This window comes from Anolis sagrei, chromosome 2, assembly GCF_037176765.1.
Source record: "Anolis sagrei isolate rAnoSag1 chromosome 2, rAnoSag1.mat, whole genome shotgun sequence".
Classification (NCBI taxonomy): Eukaryota; Metazoa; Chordata; class Lepidosauria; order Squamata; family Dactyloidae; genus Anolis; species Anolis sagrei.
In genome coordinates this window covers 12,164,498-12,185,626 of record NC_090022.1, presented here as the reverse complement: position 1 = coordinate 12,185,626, position 21,129 = coordinate 12,164,498, and the positions used below count along the sequence as shown (strand labels likewise).

The following is a 21,129-nucleotide window of genomic DNA, read 5'->3' as shown; positions in this document are numbered from 1 at the left end:
ATTATAATGTAATACAATGTAATACTACTAATAATACAATATAATAATAATAATAATAATAATAATAATAATAATATATTATATTATAATTGGGGAGGCACATATTTGAGGAATTACCCAGAGAAAACAGGAGCTTGAAAGTCTCTTCCATGACTTCCCCGTGAAGGGCCCTTTGGCCCGCGTCCAGCAGAGCCCACTCCTCCTCTGTGAAATCCACAGGTATGTCCTCAAAGGCTACCTGAAGAGAAACAATGGATTCATGAGCTGGAAGTGTCCTAATATAAAGGCCTGGAGTAGCCTCATTGGATTTTAACCTTTAAACAAGACCTTCAGAGTGGGTCATCTTCAATTGAGAGGGAGATTCCTCCTCCGTGCCCAGGAAAAGCGTCAGGGATAACCAGCCCTCCAGGGACCCTTCCCCTCACCTGATCCAGCTCCACTGAAGCTGAATCATAATCAAGAGATGGATTTGTAAATGTGGGTTGCATCCTTGTCCCTTCTCCTGTGAGGGACACAGAAAGGAGAAAGGCAAGTTATGAACGGAAGTCTTTCCATATCCTCCCAAACACAAGACAGAACCAAGACAAATACATGTAGGAGAGATGTGGGACTTAGAACAGCCTCTTGTTTGGTGGGGAACCAATATCCTTAGAAATATATGCAAGCCATAACAGAAAGACTCAGCTCAAAGAAAAAGAACAGAACCCCAGTATGTTTTGTTATTGACTTCTTTGAGCCCTTCCTCTGTTGTCTCTCCACTCACAAGGCCCTCAATGTAATATATAGTGGGATAGATTGCCTTTGTTTGTGTGTCTCTTTGTATATGATTGTAAAGGCATTGAATGTTTGGCTGTGTATGGAAATGCTATAATCTGCTCTGAGTCCTCTAGGTGGGAAGGGGGAATATAAATAGTGTATTATTATTATTATTAATAATAATAATAATAATACATTAAAACATTAATTAAATATTTAAATAAAAATATTTATAATCCAAGCAAAACTCCTGCTGAAAAGTAATATAAAGTAATATAAAGTCAAATTGACTTAAGAGGAGTCAATGAAACACTAGTGAAAAGAAAAAGGTTGGTCTAAAAGAAAGGTGAGTATTTTTTTTAAAGCACAGAAAACAAAATTGGTTGCTATTATAAGTCATATTACAGTGTCACAATGAGCATTTATTTTTAACTAGACACCCCCTGCCACGAATTGCTGTGGCTCAGTCTGTATATATGTTCTTTGTGTGTGTATATGTGTATATGTGTGTGTGTGTGTGGTTTTGCACATGCATTGTAATGTATTCTTTATTTTATTTTTTGCTTTTTAAGTCTCTTCTGCTATGTTTTTCAGTGTTTTTATGAGTGATGGACACTCGTTGGCCTGCTACGTGTATTGTGTCCAAATTTGGTGTCAATTTGTCCAGTGGTTTTTGAGTTATGTTAATCCCACAAACGAACATTACATTTTTATTTATATAGATTTCCATTGGGGAGAGAAATCAGAACTTCCTTAAGAGTTTCCATCCAAACTCATATCTAGTAGATGCAGAAAAAGAAAATAAAACCAGTTCCTCAATGGGAGAGGAATACTGACAGGAATGAGGAGGAGATGCTGGAATTGGAGGGAAAGGAATACAGAAAGCCACACTGCCTACATATTTTCAACACACTTGAGAGAAAAGGGCCAAAGATAAAAGATTCCATTCTCACCCAATGAAGTAGAGACTCTGTCCCAGTCTGGCAGGATCCAACTAGTCCCAGATGAACACTGTATCGCCTTGGTCTTCTCTTCTGTAAACAAATCCTGCACCAAAAGCAATAGGAAGAATCACATTAAGAAAAGAATGGAAGATTTATTTTTTATTTATTTATTTACAGTATTTATATTCCGCCCTTCTCACCCCGCAGGGGACTCAGGGCGGATTACAGTGTACACATATATGGCAAACATTCAATGCCAATTTGACATACAACGTATACAGACATACACAGAGGCTATTTAACTTTTTTCTGGCCGCCAGGGGAACTGTCGCTTTCATTGTCCATCTGCGACACTGATGAAGTACTTCCGCATTCCCCGCATGCTTTGCTGGAGTGCTTTATTGGAGTCTTTTTTATGGCCTCATAAAATTAGTTAATTTAGCCTCCCCACACAAGGTGGTACCTAATTTTCCTACTTGACAGATGCAACTGTCTTTCGGGTTGCAAAGGTCGACAACAGGCTACACAATTGTTTGGAAGCTCACTCCAACCCGGGCTGGCTTCAAACTCATGACCTTTTGGTCAGAGTGATTTTAATGCAGCTGACACTCAGCCAGCTGCGCCACAATCCCGGAGAACAAAATCAGGGTACATTGCACATGCTTTGAAGGATTTCAAGAAAAAAATGGACGTACAGCAGGGAATTTGAAAATATCCTTCAGAAACAGCACTCCAATCTTTTTTAAACAACCAGGATGAACCCTCTCACCCGCTGCTCCTTGCTCTGCCTGCCTTCCTCTACACGGCTGAGGAGGAATCCTTCTGCCAGGGCCACGGCCTGGGTGCTGCTCTCCGCTCCGCACTCCCTCAGCCAGCGCTCCATCTCCGCAGGAAGGACAGCTAGGAACTGCTCCAGCACCACCAGGTCCAGCATCTCCGCCTTGGTGTGCTGCTCTGGCTTCAGCCACAGGCGGCAGAGAGAGTGGAGCTGGCTGCAGGCCTCTCGGGGCCCTAAAGTCTCCTTGTAGTTGAACTGCCTGAAACGTTGACGCTGTAAATCCGAACTAAACACATCCTCCTCCAGGCTTTTCTGTGTGGTTTCTTCCCCAAAGGCTCCATTATGCTGAACCTGCACCAGTGGAGGGCCTTTTCCTAGGTTAGGCTCAACAGAGATTTGCCCTCCCATCTTTCCATCCAGATTTTCCACTATTGCTGGATTCTCCTGTAAGGCAAAAAGATTGAAGAAATTACTGAAGATAAAGAGAGAGGGAAACAAAAGCAGGCAAGAGGTTTTTGTGAGGGAGATATTATGGAGATGCCAATGTTCTAGGAAGGGTGACAAAATCACATTCCTGCTGGACATTGGCTCCTTCAACCAATCAAGCTTTATTATAGTCTATAACAGGCATATAATAATAATAATAATAATAATAATAATAATAATAATAACAACAACAACAACACTTTCTCACCCCGAAGGGGACGCAGGGTAGATCACAGCCCACATACACAGAAAACATTCAATGCCGCTTTGTATAGACAGTACACAGATAGACAGAATAGAAAGGAGGTGTGTTGTTTCGATGCCACAGGGGGTTCTGTTGCTCTATCTTCTATGACGAAGAGCCGTCAGGACTTCCTTCTTTCTTTTGGTGGCCCAGCATTTTCTGATCTTTCTTTATGGCATTGTAAAACACCTCCCCCGCTTTTTAGCGGTACCTAATTTATCTAATTACAGCTAAAGCTGTTTTTGAACTGCTTAGGTAAACAGTGAGCAGGGCTGACAGTCAGCTGCTCAAACCGACCTGGGGCTTTGACCTTGCAACCTTTGGGTTGGTAGATCTTACCACTGCTGGTGATTTACCAGCTGTGCTAAACCTCCTGCTGAGTAGGTTAGGAATTCATTATTTATTTATTTATTTATGACATTTGTATCCCATCCATATCAGCCCGAAGGCGAATCAGGGCAGTGTACAAGTCGGCAACAATATATGTCATATATAAAAATGCATACATCAGTAAAAAGCAAAAATAAATAAATCACAATACATTTAAAAACCATAAAAACAATGAGTAATAAAAATTATAAAAACTATGTCTTCTTGTTCAAATCCTCAACCGTTCCATCGTATTAGCCGTTCCTAGTTCATTTCCGATTTCAGTTTTTGGTCATGCTGTGGTTCCGAACGCTTGCTCAAAGAGCCAGGTTTTCACTCTTTTTGAATGGTCTGGAGGGAAGGGGCTGATCTAATATCCCTAGGCAGAGAGTTCCACAGCTGAGGGACTACCACAGAGAAGGCCCTGTCTCTTGTCCCTACCAAACGTGTTTGTGAAGCAGGCGGGATTGAGAGCAGGGCCTCCTCAGACGATCTCAAGCTCCTGGAAGATTCATAGGGAGAGATGCATTCAGAGAGATAAGCTGGGTTGGAACCGTGGTTCTCAACCTGGGGTCCCCAGATGTTTTTGGTCTTCAACTCCCAGAAATCCTAACAGCTAGTAAACTGGCTGGGATTTCTGGGAGTTGTGGGCCAAAAACATTTGGGGACCCCAGGTTGAGAACCACTGGTTTAGGGCTTTATAGGCTAAAGCCAGCACTTTGAATTTTGCCCGGTAGCAAATTGGTAGCTAGTGGAGCTGACGCAACAACGGAGTTGTATGCTCCCTGAACAGTACTTCTGTTAGTAACTTGGCTGCTGCACATGGGACCATTTGAGGCTTCCATTTAGTTTTCAAAGGCAACCTCATGTAGAGCACGTTGCAGTAGTCTATACGGGATGTAACCATAGTGTGGACCACCATGGCCAAGTCAGACTTCCCAAGGTACGGGCTAGGATTATGGTTGTGGGAGTTTTATTTATTTATTTACAGCTTTTATATTCCGCCCTTCTCACCCTGCAGGGGACTCAGGGTGGATTACAGTGTACACATATATGGCAAACATTCAATGCCAATTTTGACATACAACATATACAGACATAGACATAGACAGAGGCTATTCAACTTTTTCTGGCCGCCAGGGGAGCTGTCGCTTTCATCGTCCCTCTGCGACACTGATGAAGTACTTCCGCATTCCCCGCATGCTTTTGCTGAAGTCTTTTTTTATGGCCTCATAAATTAGTTAATTTACCCTCCCCACACTTTAAGGTGGTACCTAATTTTCCTACTTGACAGATGCAACTGTCTTTCAGGTTGTAAAGGTCAACAACAGGCTACATAGTTGGTTGGAAACCCACTCCAACCCAGGCTGGCTTCGAACTCATGACCTTTTGGTCAGAGTGATTTGAATGCAGCTGACACTCAGCCAGCTGCACCACAATCCCGGAGTTGAAGTCCAAAACACCTGGAGGGCCAAAGTTTGCCCATGCCTGGTCTATGACCAGCAGCATAGTGGAAGATACATGTATCAGAGTTAACTAAAATGAAGAGAGAAGACAGAAGAGAGAAGACTGCTCGAGAGCAGTACGTGTGAAAAAGATCTTGGAGTCCTCGTGGACAACAAGTTAAACATGAGCCAACAATGTGATGTGGCGGCAAAAAAAGCCAATGGGATTTTGGCCTGCATCAATAGGAGCATAGTGTCTAGATCTAGGGAAGTCATGCTACCCCTCTATTCTGTTTTGGTCAGACCACATGTGGAATATTGTGTCCAGTTCTGGGCACCACAATTCAAGAGAGATATTGACAAGCTGGAATGTGTCCAGAGGAGGGCGACTAAAGTGATAAAAGGTCTGGAGAACAAGCCCTATGAGGAGCGGCTTAAGGAGCTGGGCATGTTTAGCCTGAAGAAGAGAAGGCTGAGAGGGGATATGATAGCCATGTATAAATATGTGAGAGGAAGCCACAGGGAGGAGGGAGCAAGCTTGTTTTCTGCTTCCCTGGAGACTAGGACACAATGGAACAATGGCTTCAAACTACAAGAGAGGAGATTCCATCTGAACATGAGGAAGAACTTCCTGACTGTGAGAGCCGTTCAGCAGTGGAACTCTCTGCCCTGGAGTGTGGTGGAGGCTCCTTCTTTGGAAGCTTTTAAACAGAGGCTGGATGGCCATCTGTAAAGGGTGATTTGAATGCAATATTCCTGCTTCTTGGCAGGGGGTTGGACTGGATGGCCCATGAGGTCTCTTCCAACTCTTTGATTCTATGATTCTAATAGAAATAATAATTGAATAATAATAATATATTATTATTATTAATAGAAACGACAGCAGAAGGGCCCTGGCTGGTGCCCAGTTTTGTCAAATAGTCCCTGCAAATGCAGAAAATGGAGTGGCACTGAATGTAATTCATCTGAAAGGACACACATAAAAAGAATTTAAATGCCTTGGCTCCTCTCTTTATAAGATCCAGAACATTTGGGAGCTTCTCTTCTGGATCAGAAGCCCAAAATCCCATTCATTTCACTGCTTCTCCATGAGTTCCCCTCTCTTGGGCCTTTTCTGGCTCAACCCTCCCATTCTCTGCTGTTTGCTCCTCCAAAGCCAGACAAGTTTTCTCCCTCCTCCTCTCTCCTCTCTCCTTCCCCTTCCCTTCACCTGACTTCCTTCCTTCCTTCGCCCAGGATCCCTTCTTTCTTTCTTTCCAAAGGCTGGAGGAGGAGGAGGAGGACCACAGGAAGGATGGACCAGAAGTTCTTCTTTGAGCACTGCACTTCCTGCTTCCGGTCAAGTAACCGAAGCCACGCCCTCTCCAGGCACAACCAATGCCGAGCCGTTCCAAAGGGGAGGGGGCGTGGCTTGGGAAGGAGGAAGTGTTTCAACAGATTCCAGCTGGCCTGGGACAGCTTCAGAACATGGAAGGCACTGCAGACTAATTCAACTAGAGAAGTTGGACCAACCTGGACACAGCATATTATTTGAGAACACAGAAATGCTGGACCACACCAACAACCACCATGTCAGACTACACAGAGAAGCCACTGAAATCCACAAGCATGTGGAGGAAACCATGAAAATGAACAAAATCTGGCTACCGGTATTAAAAAAACTCTAAAATTACTACAGCAAAACAGCAGAGAGGAAACAACCAGGCACATCTTAACACCTCTCAACAGAACATTTTCCCAGGCTCAGCCAAGCCTTCAAATGCTAATGAAGGTGGTCAGCTGAAACATTCACAGCTTCATAGGGAACATAACATACAAACCATCTACAGACCCACCAAGAAAATCCAACAAATGCTACGTTCAGCAAAGGACAAGAGGGATCCTCTCACCTCTGCAGGAGACTACCGTGTACCATGCAGCTGTGGACAAGTCTACATAGGGACCACCAAATGCAGCAATGCCCAGACACGAATCAAGGAACATGAAAGGCACTGCAGACTACTTCACCCAGAGGAGTCAGCCATAGCAGAGCACCTGAGGAACCAACCTGGGCACAGCATATTATTTGAGAACACAGAAGTGCTGGACCACACCAACAACCACCATGTCAGACTACACAGAGAAGCCACTGAAATCCACAAGCATGTGGACAATTTCAACAGAAAGGAAGAGACCATGAAAATGAACAAAATCTGGCTACCAGTATTAAAAAACTCAAAAATTACAGCAGAAAAACAACAGAGAGGAAACAAACAGGCACATAGAATCAGAATCATAGAATCAAAGAGTTGGAAGAGACCTCATGGGCCATCCAGTCCAACCCCCTGCCAAGAAGCAGGAATATTGCATTCAAATCACCCCTGACAGATGGCCATCCAGCCTCTGCTTAAAAGCTTCCAAAGAAGGAGCCTCCACCACACTCCGGGGCAGAGAGTTCCACTGCTGAACGGCTCTCACAGTGAAATCACCCTCAAAAAAATATTCCCCCCAGGTGCTACCAAGCCATTGAATGCAAATCAAGGTGATCAGCTGAAACATCCACAGCTAGCCCCAGCAAACAAAAGTCCTTTGTCTCACCCTGGTCATTCCACAGATATATGGTTCAATTCCGAGCACAATTCAAGGTGCTGGTTTTGACCTACAAAACCCTGTACGGTTCTGGTCCAGTGTATCTGTCCGAACGTATCTCCCTCTACGTCCCACCCCGAAATCTAAGATCATCTGGGGAGGCCCTGCTCTCGACCCCACCACTCTCACAAGTGAGGCTGGTGGGGACGAGGAGCAGGGCTTTCTCAGTGGTAGCCCCTCACCTGTGGAACTCACTCCCGGGGGAAATCAGGGCATCATCATCCCTCCTCTCCTTCAGGAGGAGGGTGAAGACGTGGTTGTGGGACCAGGCCTTCGGGCAATCAGGCAATTAAAAGACAATCAGGTGAATAAGATCAACACGATTGATGAAGTGGAATGGAAAACTAGAACTATGAGTTAGCAATCGCTGACCTTGTAAGAGAGGAACTGGGTTTGTATTGGTTTTTATTGATTTTATTGATTTTATTGATATATGAATTAGTGTGATGTAATTGTGTAATTGTTTAACTTTGTGTCTTGATTGTTTTGTACTGCAGGCATTGAATCGTGCCTTGCTTCTGTAAGCCGCCCTGAGTCCCCTTCGGGGTGAGAAGGGCGGGGTAAAAGAACCCCAAATAAATAAATAATAATAAATATATAAACCAATTTTTCCTAGTTCCAACAGACCTCATTACCTCTGAGGATGCTTGCCATAGATGCAGGCGAAACGTCAGGAGAAAAATTGCCTCCAGAACATGGCCATATACCCCGGAAAAACCTACAACAACCCATGGATTCCGGCCATGAAAGCCTTCGACAATACATTCAATCAGAGAAGTTGGACCAACCTGGACACAGCATATTATGTGAGAACACAGAAATGCTGGACCACTCCAACAACCACCATGTCAGGCTACACAGAGAAGCCACTGAAATCCACAAGAAGCATGTGGACAATTTCAACAGAAAGGAGGAAACCATGAAAATGAACAAAATCCAGCTACCAGTATTTAAAAAAAATCTCTCAAATAAGGACAGTAAACAAAGAAGAACACTCAGAAAACAGAGGAATTCCAGACATGAATCAATCAGGGCCAGCTAACACCTCCAAGCAAAGGATTCCCCCAGGCAGTAAGCAGGAAGCCAGACCTTGAAGCTGAAAGACTTCAATGCTAATCAAGGTGGCCAATGGCAGCTTTCACACATGCCTCAAATCAGGACAATATATAAAGAACAACACACAGAAACAAGGGGAGGCCCTGCTCTCGGCCCCGCCTCTATCACAAGTGAGATTGGCGGGGACGAGGAGCAGGGCCTTCTCGGTGGTGGCCCCTCACCTATGGAATTCACTTCTCGGGGAAATTAGATCGGCGACATCCCTCCTTTCCTTTAGGAGGAAATGAAAAACATGGATTTGGGACCAGGCGTTTGGACAATCTGGCAGATAAATAAAGAACTATGACGACTGATAAAAATGGACAAACTGGAATGAAGTTATGTTATGGACTCTGAGTGGCGAACGCTGAGCATGAGATTAGTTTATTGACTGTGTTATATACTGATTGTTTTAACTGCTATAACTGTTTTAATTGCTGTTTTAAACGTTTATTTGTATTATTGTGTAGGCATCAAATTGTGCCTTTTGTAAGCCGCCCTGAGTCCCCCCTCGGGGGTTGAGAAGGGTGGGGTAGAAGTACACAAAATAAATAAATAAATAAGGGAATTCCAGACAGCAAACAACCAAGTGCCAGTTAACACCCTCCAAACAAAATATCTTTTAGTGTCAGGAGCAACTTGAGAAACTGCAAAGGATAACTCCAGGCAAATGACAGCCAGGCTATTTCTATGCAAATACCCTCACGGATCGACTTTGCAAGATGAATCAACGCCAATCAAGCTTGATAAGGGCAGCGTTCACACTTGCTTCAAACAGACAAGGATTCTTTTAGGCCGCCCTGAATCCCTCCCCCCCTCCCCGGGGGTGAGAAGGGCAGGGTATAAATATAGGAAATAAATAAATAAATACTTTCTCCCGCCCTGGAAATTCCATATATATATATATATATATATATACACACACACACACATACACTCCACTTGCCTCACCTCCAACAGACCTCTGAAGATGCCAGCCACAGATGCAGGCGAAATGTCAGGAGGGAATGCTACCGGAAAACTCTCACAACCATCATGTCAGACTACACAGAGAAGCCATTGAAATCCACAAGAACCATGTGGACAATTTCAACAGAAAGGAGGAAACCATGAAAATGAACAAAATCTGGCTACCAGTATTAAAAAAAACTCTAAAATTACAACAGCAAAACAGGAGAGGGAACAAAAGATTGCTCCAGGCACTGCCAGGCCATCAAATGCTAATCAAGGTGGTCAGTTGAAACATTCACACCTAGCTCCAGCAGACAAGAGTCCTTTGCCCCACCCAAGTCATTCCACAGATATATAAATCCTTTTTCCTAGTTCCAACAGAGGATGCTTGCCATAGATGCAGGCGAAACGTCAGGAGAGAATGCCTCTAGAACATGGCCCTATAGCCCGAAAAAACCTACAACAACCCGGTTACCTGGTTGCTGGCGCCAATGTCAGTTCCTGGACTCTTGCTAGCTCATGTTTCCTGAACCCTTGACTTTCCTTGGAGATAAGAGGAGACATGATAGCCATGTATAAATACATGAGAGGAAGTCACAGGGAGGGAGCAGGCTTGTTTTCAGCTTCCCTGGAGACTAGGACGCAATGGAGCAATGGCTTCAAACTACAAGAGAGGAGATTCCATCTGAACATTAGGAAGAACTTCCTGACTTGTGAGAGCCGTTCAGCAGTGGAACTCTCTGCCCCGGAGTGTGGTGGAGGCTCCTTCTTTGGAAGCTTTTAAACGGAGGCTGGATGGCCATCTGTCAGGGGTGCTTTGAATGCAATTTTTCTGCTTCTTGGCAGAATGGAGTTGGACTGGATGGCCCATGTGGTCTCTTCCAACTCTATGATTCCATGATACGTTTTTGGACTTTGATTCAACCTTTATGTAATTATGATGTTGTTGCTTATTTTTTTGGTTTTATTTTGCTGTAACATGTTGTTTGGGCTTGGCCTCATGTAATGATGATGATGATGATTATTATTATTATTCACCTGGTGTACTCTGGACACTTCCGGTAATGGGCTCATGACCCTGGAATGGACACTTGAAATTTCTCTTATGTATTCCTGTTGTTATTATTATTACTTGCATCTCTGTTAGACTGTTGCAGTGGTTCTCAACCTGTGGGTCCCCAGATGTTTTGGCCTTCACTTTAAACCCAGTTTCTGCCTCCTGCAGAATTCTGGAGTTTGTAGTTTAGTGAGGTTCTTAAAGGCCCCTCCTTAAACTACAAACCCTAGAATTCTGCAAGAGGCAGCAAGCATATTTAAAGTGGATTCATTCTCTAGTGTGATGAAATTGCGAGGGTATTTTTAGGTATACCAGTTCCCTAAACCATTCCTATTAAGGGTTGTTTTCCATCTTGATGCATTTTTTTTGAAATAGCAAACTACTACCAATCCACAAGACTGCACAAAATCCTTCACATCAAAATTATTCACAAGAGAGTTGTTGGTACTGAAAGAAGCCCTATTAGACTTCTGAATGCAATTTATGACCAAAAAAAAAAAAAAACCCTGGAAGGTAACTATAGCAATATTTTTGTTGTCAATAAACAGTTTTGTACAGTACCAGTTACTGTTTCTTTGGCTGAAAGATCACCCAATAGGTTGGAAAAACATGGTAAAGAAGCGTAACTAGTCAAGAGCTACTTAATCACCTAGCAATTTTGTGAATCAAAAATGATTGAGCTAAGCATGTTGTTTTACTGAAGTTATTGAAGAATTTGTGTGGACAAAAGATTTTTTCGGGCTATATGGCCATAGTCTAGAGGCATTCTCTCCTGACGTTTCACCTGCATCTATGGCAAGCATCCTCAGAGGTAGTGAGGTCTGTTGGAAGTAGGAAAAAGGGTTTATATACCTGTGGAATGACCAGGGTGGGACAAAGGACTCTTGTCTGCTTGGAGCTAGGTATGAATGTTTCAACTGCCAGGCTGTCAAATGCTAATCAAGGTGGTCAGTTGAAACATTCACACCTAAGTCCAACACACAAGAGTCCTTTGCCCCACCCTGGTCATTCCACAGATATATAAATCCATTTTCCTAGTTCCAACAGACCTCACTACCTCTGAGGATGCTTACCATAGAAGCAGGCGAAACGTCAGGAGAAATGCCTCTAGAACATGGCCATATAGCCCGAAAAAACCTACAACAACCCAGTGAGTCCGGCCATGAAAGCCTTCGACAATACACAGAAAAAATACTTTTCATATAATGTCTGGTATGATTATAAGTTTTTCCTACATAAATATTCATCCAAGAAGTTATACTGAGGAACAAACTGAACATCAATGTCAGTTCTAAAACCTATAAAACCCTAAACGATTTGGGCTCAGTTTATCTGTCTGAACTTATCTCCCTTATGAAACATCTCAAAGATTAAGATCGTCCAGAGAGGGCCTGCTCTTGGTCCCACCCCCTTTGCAGGTGCGAATGGTGGGAACAAGAGACAGGGCCTTTTTGGTGATAGCCCCTTGGCTGTGGAACTCCCTCCCCAGTGATGTTAGATCAGCCCCTTCCCTCCAGACCTTCAGAAAGAGGTTGAAAACGTGGCTTGAAAACGTAGATGGACTTGGAATTATTTGAAATGATTATTGGAATGGCCAGGACTATGATTGCAGATAACGTGGTTATACAGTAGTAATCGTAATACTTTGTTTTAAATTTTAATTGATGTATTTATTTAATTGTATATTGGATGTATATTGATTTTAAGGCACTGAATTATTGCCTCGGCTGTAAGTTGCCTTGAGTCCCCTTTGAGGTCGAGAAAGGCGGGATATAAATATAGTAAATAAATAAACAAACAAACAACAAGTCAACAACATCAATTCCAGTAATACTGATTTTTTTTTTTTTACAAAAATGTATTTCAACTTTCAATGACATAAATTTACAGCAAAAATATTCAGGTTCAATACAGTCATAGAAGGAAAAGAAACAGAAAACGAACCAACAATATGGCATTAATCTCAGTTTGAAGATTTATATAGTGAGTTACTATGTTTACACATCTATCTGCAAAGTGGTAAAGAGAACTGTGTGACTCTCAGGATTCGCCTGATACGTAGAAGAACGGTTGGGCCAAAGGGACCCTAGCTAACTCCAGAGGGTGGTACTACCTCCCTGCTTTATTGGAAAAAAATTGATTGTAAAATGGACTGTAAAAGAGTTCTATCAAAAGTTTGATCATCAAGAGCTGCAAAAGTCCACCCCAACCAATGTCTCCAAAGGAGAATGGAATGACACTTCAATTTGCCCCAAAATGCCTCTTCTGTGTCTCCCAAAATCACAGACATGACAACGATCAGCAGGGCTCAGGAACAGCCCAAAATCTGGTGGCAGAAACATCTCAACTCTGTTGCTGAGACACTCCTGATTTGAATCACTATGATTCTATGATACGTTTTTGGACTTTGATTCAACCTGGTGTACTCTGGACACATCTGGTAATGGGCTCATCACCCTCTTAGGTCTTATGACGTGAACTTCTTCCACACTGGAATGGTTTCTTTCCTGTGTGAATTCTTTCCACACTCACCACCTTTCTTTGGAGGCTTTTAAACAGAGGCTGGATGGCCATCTGTTGGGGGTGCTTTGAATGCGATTTTCCTGCTTCTTGCCAGGGGTTTGGACTGGATGGCCCACGAGGTCTCTTCCAATTCTGTGATTCTCTGGAAGGCATTTCTCCTGTGTGACTCCTCATATGGGAATCAAGGTTTTGTTTACAATTGAAACGCCTTGCACACAGTAGGCGATCACACCTACCAATTTAAGATTTTAATTCTCCTTGTTGGAAACCTCTGCGCCACTGTCATTGGTTTCGTGATCGGATGCGCCCTCCTCAATACTGCTCATGTCGGATGTGTTTTCCTCGCCATCACTCTCCCACAGTGCAACCTCTTTAGATCCATCTAGTGCATTAGAAATCCCTGTTTTTGTAAAGCTTCCAACAACTACTTCTGGTGGTATAAGGTCCCAGCTTTTAATGACCCATGTGCACATCAGTTCCAAGGACGGGCATTTCACTTTTCCAGTGGGTGTCAATTGGTGATCATTGGTCATCACCCACTCATTGTAGAAATGGTGCAAGTGGTCTTTAAAGGGCTTCTTCACGCAGACGTCCAGTGGCTGCAAAATAGAGGTTAAGCCGCCAGGAATGACGACCTGTTGTGTCTTATTTTCGAAAAGAAGTTCCTTCACTTCCTTCACAATGTGACTTCGAAAACTGTCTAAAACAAGCAGAGATGGCTGTTTCATGACAGCACCGGGTCTTCTGTTCCACACCGTTTCAATCCAATCCACCATGAGCTCAAAATCCATCCAACCGTTCGCTTGCACTCGTACATGAATCCCATGCGGAAATTGTACGCTCTTAGGCATTGTTTTTCTCTTGAAAATTACGTAAGGCGGTAACTTGCTTCCATCGGCTGTAATGGCAAGCATGACGATGCACCGTAATTTCTCATTCCCACTGGTTCTTATCGAGACGCCAGAAGGCCCTTGCAGCGCAATGGGGCCGTTGCAAGGCATAGCAAAAGATACGGCGGTCTGATCAGCGTTGCCAATTTGAGAAAGTGGGTACGGCGTTTCCTTGAACACACTCAAGATACATTGATGAAAGCTTTCAATCTTGCCAGTGTAATCCGGTGGCAGCTTTGGGCACTGCGTGGCTCTCCTTCGGATAGGCATGTTGTGTCGCCCCATGAACCTCATAACCCAACCGCGACTGGCCTTAAACTGAGCTGGGGGGATGTTGTGTTTGCATGCCACCTCCTGGGCTTTCATTTGCAGCATCTCGTATGTTATTCTGCGGCCATTGCTGCGCATTTCCCTGACATAAACAGAAACTTCGTCGTCAATTTCTGGAAACCTGCCTGTTTTAGGACCTCTGAAGGCACACCGAGAAAGGTTTGTGTTTTGTAGCTTGTATTTTGCTTTTCGCCAGTCCCGCACCAACTTTTCGCTCACCAGAAACTGCCTTTCAGCAGCTCTGTTTCCATGCTGCTCAGCAAAAGCAATAACGGTCAACTTGAAGCCTGCTGAATAGCTCTTATATTTGCCCCCGTTCGTGATCAGAAAGAAATTGTCCTCAGGAAAGTTACTTATTTCTGGGATCGAGATACCATGGGCCATGACATTCTGGGAAGCAAATACTTTCTCCCTCCCCTTCCCATCAGCACCAGCCCTTCCTTTTGGTCCATTCTCTTTACATTTGACTCTTTCGAACAAGCTCCTGCTTGGCACCCCTTGCTCCTCCTCCAACGGCTCATCAGCACCTGGAACACAGAGACAGACTGGATCAGAACCTCAGAAGGAATAGAACAGTGGTTCTCAACCTTCCTAATGCCGCGACCCCTTAATACAGTCCCTCATGTTGCGGTGACCTCCAAGCAAAACATTATTTTCATTGCTACTTCATAACTGTCATTTTGCTACTGTTATGAATCATAATGTATATATCTGATATGCAGGATTATTTTCATTCACTGGACCAAATTTGGCACAAATACCAGATATGCCCAAATTTGAATACTGGTGAGGTTGGTGAAGGGGGGGGGGGCTGATTTTGTCATTTGGGAGTTATAGTTGCAGGGGTTTATAGTTCACCTATAATCAAAGAGCATTGTGAACTCCACCAATGATGGAATTGAACCAAATCTGACACACAGAACTCCCATGACAAACAGAAAATACTGGAAGGGTTTGGTGGGCATTGACCTTGAGTTTGGGAGTTGTAGTTCACCTACATCCAGAGAGCACTGTGGAGTCAAACAATGATGGATCTGGACCAAATGTGGCACAAATACTCAATATGCCCAAATGTTAATACTGGTGGAGTTTGGGGGAAATAGACCTTGACATTTGGGAGTTGTAGTTGCTGGGATTTATACTTCATCTACAATCAAAGAGCATTCTGAACCCCACCATTGATGGAATTGGGCCAAACTTCCCACACAGAACCCCCAAGACCAACAGAAAATACTGTGCTGTCTTGGTCTTTGGTGATCCCTCTGACACGCCCTCATGACCACCCCAGGGATCCCAACCACCAGGTTGTGAAACGCTGCTGTAGAGGGAAAGGGTCCACCAAGCCCCTCCTCCAACTTTTTCCAAAGAAGTTCCTTGCAAAACTAGGATTTTGTACCCTGAAGGAACTGATGGTGACTCAGACTGGTTTCCCCCTCTTCTCCAACTGATCCCTTTTTGTCCCTTTTATACTTTAAGGATAAAGATGGAACCTATCTAGATTTTTTCAGACCTTAGAATGTGAGGGATCATTTTTAACAATAGCAGGGAGTTTTTATAATGAACGTGTCTGAATATGTTTAGCTCCGTAGAGGCTTTGGTGCTGTGATACCATCAGTTATATGCAAGGCAACTAATGATAAATAATGATGGGAGTCGAATGTAAATAATGAAATATATGCATTTGTAAATTGTAGCACAGAGAAAGCGAGAGAGGATCAGGATTTTGTACAATTTGTGTTTACTCTCACTGCAAACCTAAAAGACATCTTGACAAAGTAATTTCAAACCTTGGATAATTTTTTTCCTGGTAAAATAAAGCTAAAGGTTTCCCCTTGACATTAAGTTTAGTTATGCCCGACTCAGGGGTGGTGCTCTATTCAATTTCTAAGCTGAAGAGCCGGCATTGTCCATAGACACCTCCTAGGTATAATAATAATTATTATTATCATCATCATCATCATCATTATTATAATCTTATACCTCGCCACCATCTTCCCAAAGGGACTTGGGGCGGCTTACAAGGGGGCACGCATCCTCAGAGGTTGTGAGGTCTGAACCTGACACAACAGAACCTGACAAAACCCTCAGAAGAGACCTCAGAAACCAGAAAGGAAGAAAGAGGGGAACTTAGCCATCTAACTTGACAAGGTGAAAAGGACTGTTGGGAGGCAAATACTGATGAATTGCAAGAGAGGAGGGGAATTACCCAGAGAAAAGATGAGCTTTAAAGTCTCTTCCATGACTTCTCCATGAAGCGCTCTTTGTCCCAGGTCCAACAGAGCCCACTCCTCCTCCGTGAAACCCACAGCCACTTCTTCAAAGGCCACCTGCAGAAAAACACCTGATTCATGAGCAGGAAGGGCCCCAAATGAAACAATTAGAGAAGTCTAACTGGATTTAAACCTTTAAACAAGGCATCCTGGTGGGCATCTTCCATTCTTAGGAAGATTCCTCCATGCCCAGGGAGCGGATCAGGGATACACAGCCCACTAAGGACCCTTCCCCTCACCTGATCCAGCCCCACTGAAGCTGTACCGTAATCAAGGGATAGACTTGTAAATGTGGGTTTTGTCCTGTTTCCTCCTCCTGTGAGGGACACAAAAACAGAAAGGGGAGTCATGGACCATCCTCTATATTACTAAACATAATCCTTCCAAACCCAGGGGGAAAAAACAAGAAAAAACCAAAACTGATATCACACAGGAAAGATGTTAGATTGAGAGTAGCTAAAAGTATGGTGAGGTACCAAGTATATAGAAATATATGCAACTGAAATACCGTATATACTCGAGTATAAGCCGTGTTTTTCAGCCCTTTTTTAAGGCTGAAAAAGTCCCCTTTGGCTTATACGCGTACAAAGTTATTTATCATTTTACTCTGGAGAGTGACCATCCATCCCATTTCTGTCTGTTCCATCTACAGTGTTGTCCTTATGATGCACTTTCCCCCGTCCTAAATTGAAGGCCTATCCCCTGTTTGTCCTTTTTGGTCTCCTCTCAAATACACTTTTTCTAAACCTACCTCATCCAGGATTTTATCGTTTTATCTTGTGCATTTGGCCCGCCTATTGTGTTTGATTTTCCATTATGTTATTTTGCTTTATTTATTTTATTTTGCTACTGTATGTATTTTATTCTGATGTAATTTCTGTTGTTTTGTATTTTATTTTGCTGTATTGCATCTTAGGCTTGGCCTCATGTTAGCCACCCTGAGTCGCCTCTAGGGAGATGGTGGCAGGGTATAAGTAAAGATATTATTATTATTATTACATTTATTATTATACTCTATTTATTATTATTATTACAGTTGCATTATTTTATTCTATTACTAGCTGTCCCCTGCCACACGTTGCTGTGGCCCGCACAGGGGTTCTGTGGCCCAATTCTATTGTTGGTGGGGTTCAGAATGCTCTGTGATTGTAAGTGAACTATAAATCCCAGCAACTACAACTCCCAAATGTCAAGATTCTATTTTCCCCAAACTCCACCAGTGTTCACATTTGGGAATATTGAGTATCCATGTAGAGTTTGGTCCAGATCCATCATTGTTTTAGTCCACAGTGATCTCTGGATGGAGGTGAACTACAACTCCAAAACCAAGGACATTGACCACCAAACCTTTCCAGTATTTTCTGTTTGTCATGGGAGAACTGTGTGCCAAGTTTGGATCAATTCCATTGTTGGTGGGGTTCAGAATGCTCTTTGATTGTAGGTGAACTATAAATCCCTGCAACTATGACGCCCAAATGACAAAAGCATTTTTTTGAGTGAAGGACATACATTGGGTTGCTAGGTGTCTTGTGTCCAAATTTGGTGTCCATTCGTCCAGTGGTTTTTGAGTTCTGTTAATACCACAAATGAACATTACATTTTTATTTATATAGTTTGTTATTACATTTATTATTTTACTCTATTATATTTATTTTACTCCATATTACTGTTATTATTATATTTCCATTATTTAATCTATTTATAATTTTTATTACATTTATTATTTTAGTCTTTGTTATTCTTGGAAGGATGCATATGGACATTTACATTGAAGAAGGTTAGAATAATGGTTTAATCAGATTTGGAACAGTCTTACCTTAAATTATAGTTTTATGCAAATATTCGAAAACATTTAACCTATGGATGCCTCAATTCATGTAATAATATTGGTATCTATTTTTATTTTGATATTTACCAGTAGCTGCTGCAGTTCCCATCCTCGGCTTATTCTTGAGTTAATACATTTCCCCAGTTTTTTGTGGCAAAATTAGATGCTTCGGTCAGCTTATACTAGAGTATATACGGTATATAAAATATATGCAAATATTTAATTAAACAAAAATAATTAGAAATCAATTAAAATATGGTTCTTGTGGATTTTTTCGGCCTATATGGCCATGTTCTAGAGGCATTTCTCCTGACGTTTCGCCTGCATCTATGGCAAGCATCCTCAGAGGTAGTGAGGTACCTCTGAGGATGTTTGCCTCACTACCTCTGAGGATGCTTGCCATAGATGCAGGCGAAACGTCAGGAGAAATGCCTCTAGAACATGGCCATATAGCCCGAAAAAATCCACAAGAACCTAGTGATTCCAGCCATGAAAGCCTTAGACAATAAATTAAAATATGTGTTTATGATTAGCTTAAATGTATAAAAAGTGCTGATTCAAGAAGATCAAATGAAGACAATAGAGTAAAATGAATAAAATTGCTCTAGAAAGAAGACCAGGGAAAGCCTCTTAAGTTTCAGGAAAACCTACAGAAAACATATTTGGTTGTATGGATAGTCCTTCCAAGTGTCACACTGAGAATGCATTTGAAATGCACCGGGATTGTGGCGCAGCTGGCTGAGTGTCAGCTGCATTAAGATCACTCTGACCAAAAGGTCATGAGTTCGAAGCCAGCCCGGGTTGGAGTGGGTTTCCAACCAATTGTGTGTAGCCTGTTGTCGACCTTTGCAACCCGAAAGACAGTTGCATCTGTCAAGTAGGAAAATAAGGTACCACCATTTGTGTGGGAGGCTAAATTAACTAATTTATGAGGCCATAAAGAAAAAAGACTCCGGGGAATGTGGAATGTGGAAGAACTTCATCGGTGTCGCTGATGGACGATGAAAAGCAGCAGCTCCCCTGGTGGCCAGAAAAAAAAAGAAAAAGTTAAATAGCCTCGGTGTATTGTCTGTTATACGTTGTTTGTCAAACTGGCATTGAATGTTTGCCATATATATTGGTATTGATGTATGAATTGTGTCTTATGTTTTTATGCTTTTAACTGTATACTGTGATTGTTATACTATGTTGTAAACCGCGTTGAGTCGCCGGTTAGGCTGAGAAACGGCGGTATACAAATATAGCAAATAAATAAATAAATAAATAAATATATGTGTATACTGTAATCCGCCCTGAGTCCCCCGTGGGGTGAGAAGGGCGGAATATAAAAACTGTAAATAAATAAATAAATAAATAAAACCAGGGAAGGAAATGAGAACTTCCTTGAGGATTCCCTTCTGAAACTAGACCTAAATAAACTAAAAAAAAAAACCAACAAAAAAACAACAACACCCAAATCCTCAAAACTCCCAGTAGGGTCTGGAGAGGCTCAGTAGGAGAGGAATGATGACTGACGCTTTGAAGGGTGAAGAGAAGAAGCTGTTGGGGGATGGACAGTAGAACTGGCTCCACGCTGCATTTGCCACTATCTTCTTGGAATACTTCCCAGCCTTTGGTTATGCTGGCAAGGTTTCTGGCCCCTCTCCTCACAGGAAGAGGGCAGAATTGTCAGAGGTGTCAGGATACTAGTCCCCCAAAACAGCTTGGTTTTATATCACTGCTTAACAAGTAACACCCTACATGCCTGAGAGATTTGGTGGCATACTTGAGAGAAGTGGGCCAAGAATAGAAGAGACCACCCCTTCATCCTCATTCAGTGAGGTGGAGACTTCTCTGCCCTTCTCTGGCACGATCCAATTGCTCTCAGAAGGATATTTCGTGCCCTTGGACATCTCTTCCACAAACAGGTCCTGCACCAGAAGAAACAAAAGAGAACCGTGAAGATATGTATGTGGCTGAGGTGTTCACTTATACAGACAGACTCCCACTTATACAGACAGCTATAGCTCCCACTACTCAGGAGACACCAATGGCCCTCCCTCCAGTGACAGTGTAGGTTATAGCGAGTGCCGTGAACATGTCCAAGAGCCCTGCCAATGTCCTCCACAAACACCATACTGCCCACCACCCAAGCGAAGGCTTTCATACCGGGACCATTTCATCCTAGATTTTCTGTTTTTCCTCCACCACAGACACCCCAGTGTTTCATACTCTCTCCATTGGTGTGGAATTTGCATGACCCCGCCCACTGCCTCTCCCTTAACCCTTTCCTATTCATGAATTGATCAGCAACTGAACATACTGGAGGGCTTCAGGGGACTGACTCAACATAATGGAAGTTGTAGTTTACTCTGCATCAAGACGAATTACTGTGACCCCCACAGACAATGGACCTGGACCAAAAGTGGCACACAGACCCCATGACCAACAGAAAATACTGGAGGGATTTGGGGCAAATTGACCTTGATTTATAGGAGTTGAAGTTCACCTACATCCAGAGAGCACTGTGAACCCAAGCGATAATGGATCTGGACC

The 21,129-nt window shown here is 42.9% G+C and overlaps 1 protein-coding gene across 1 annotated transcript in view; it reads right to left on the bottom strand.

Moving 5' to 3' along the window:
* The window catches only part of LOC132766091 (uncharacterized), a 28,250-nt gene that overhangs the window by 2,816 nt on the left and 4,305 nt on the right, over positions 1–21,129 (bottom strand). Inside the window, exons 3-11 of the mRNA XM_060760446.2 lie at positions 20,339–20,504; positions 17,006–17,082; positions 16,703–16,823; positions 13,527–15,023; positions 6,233–6,354; positions 2,470–2,922; positions 1,710–1,803; positions 426–502; positions 118–238 (exon numbers count right to left, since the gene is read on the bottom strand). Of these exons, the coding sequence (XP_060616429.2) occupies positions 118–238; positions 426–502; positions 1,710–1,803; positions 2,470–2,922; positions 6,233–6,354; positions 13,527–15,023; positions 16,703–16,823; positions 17,006–17,082; positions 20,339–20,504 (2,728 nt within the window). The remainder of the gene's footprint in view (positions 1–117; positions 239–425; positions 503–1,709; positions 1,804–2,469; positions 2,923–6,232; positions 6,355–13,526; positions 15,024–16,702; positions 16,824–17,005; positions 17,083–20,338; positions 20,505–21,129) is intronic.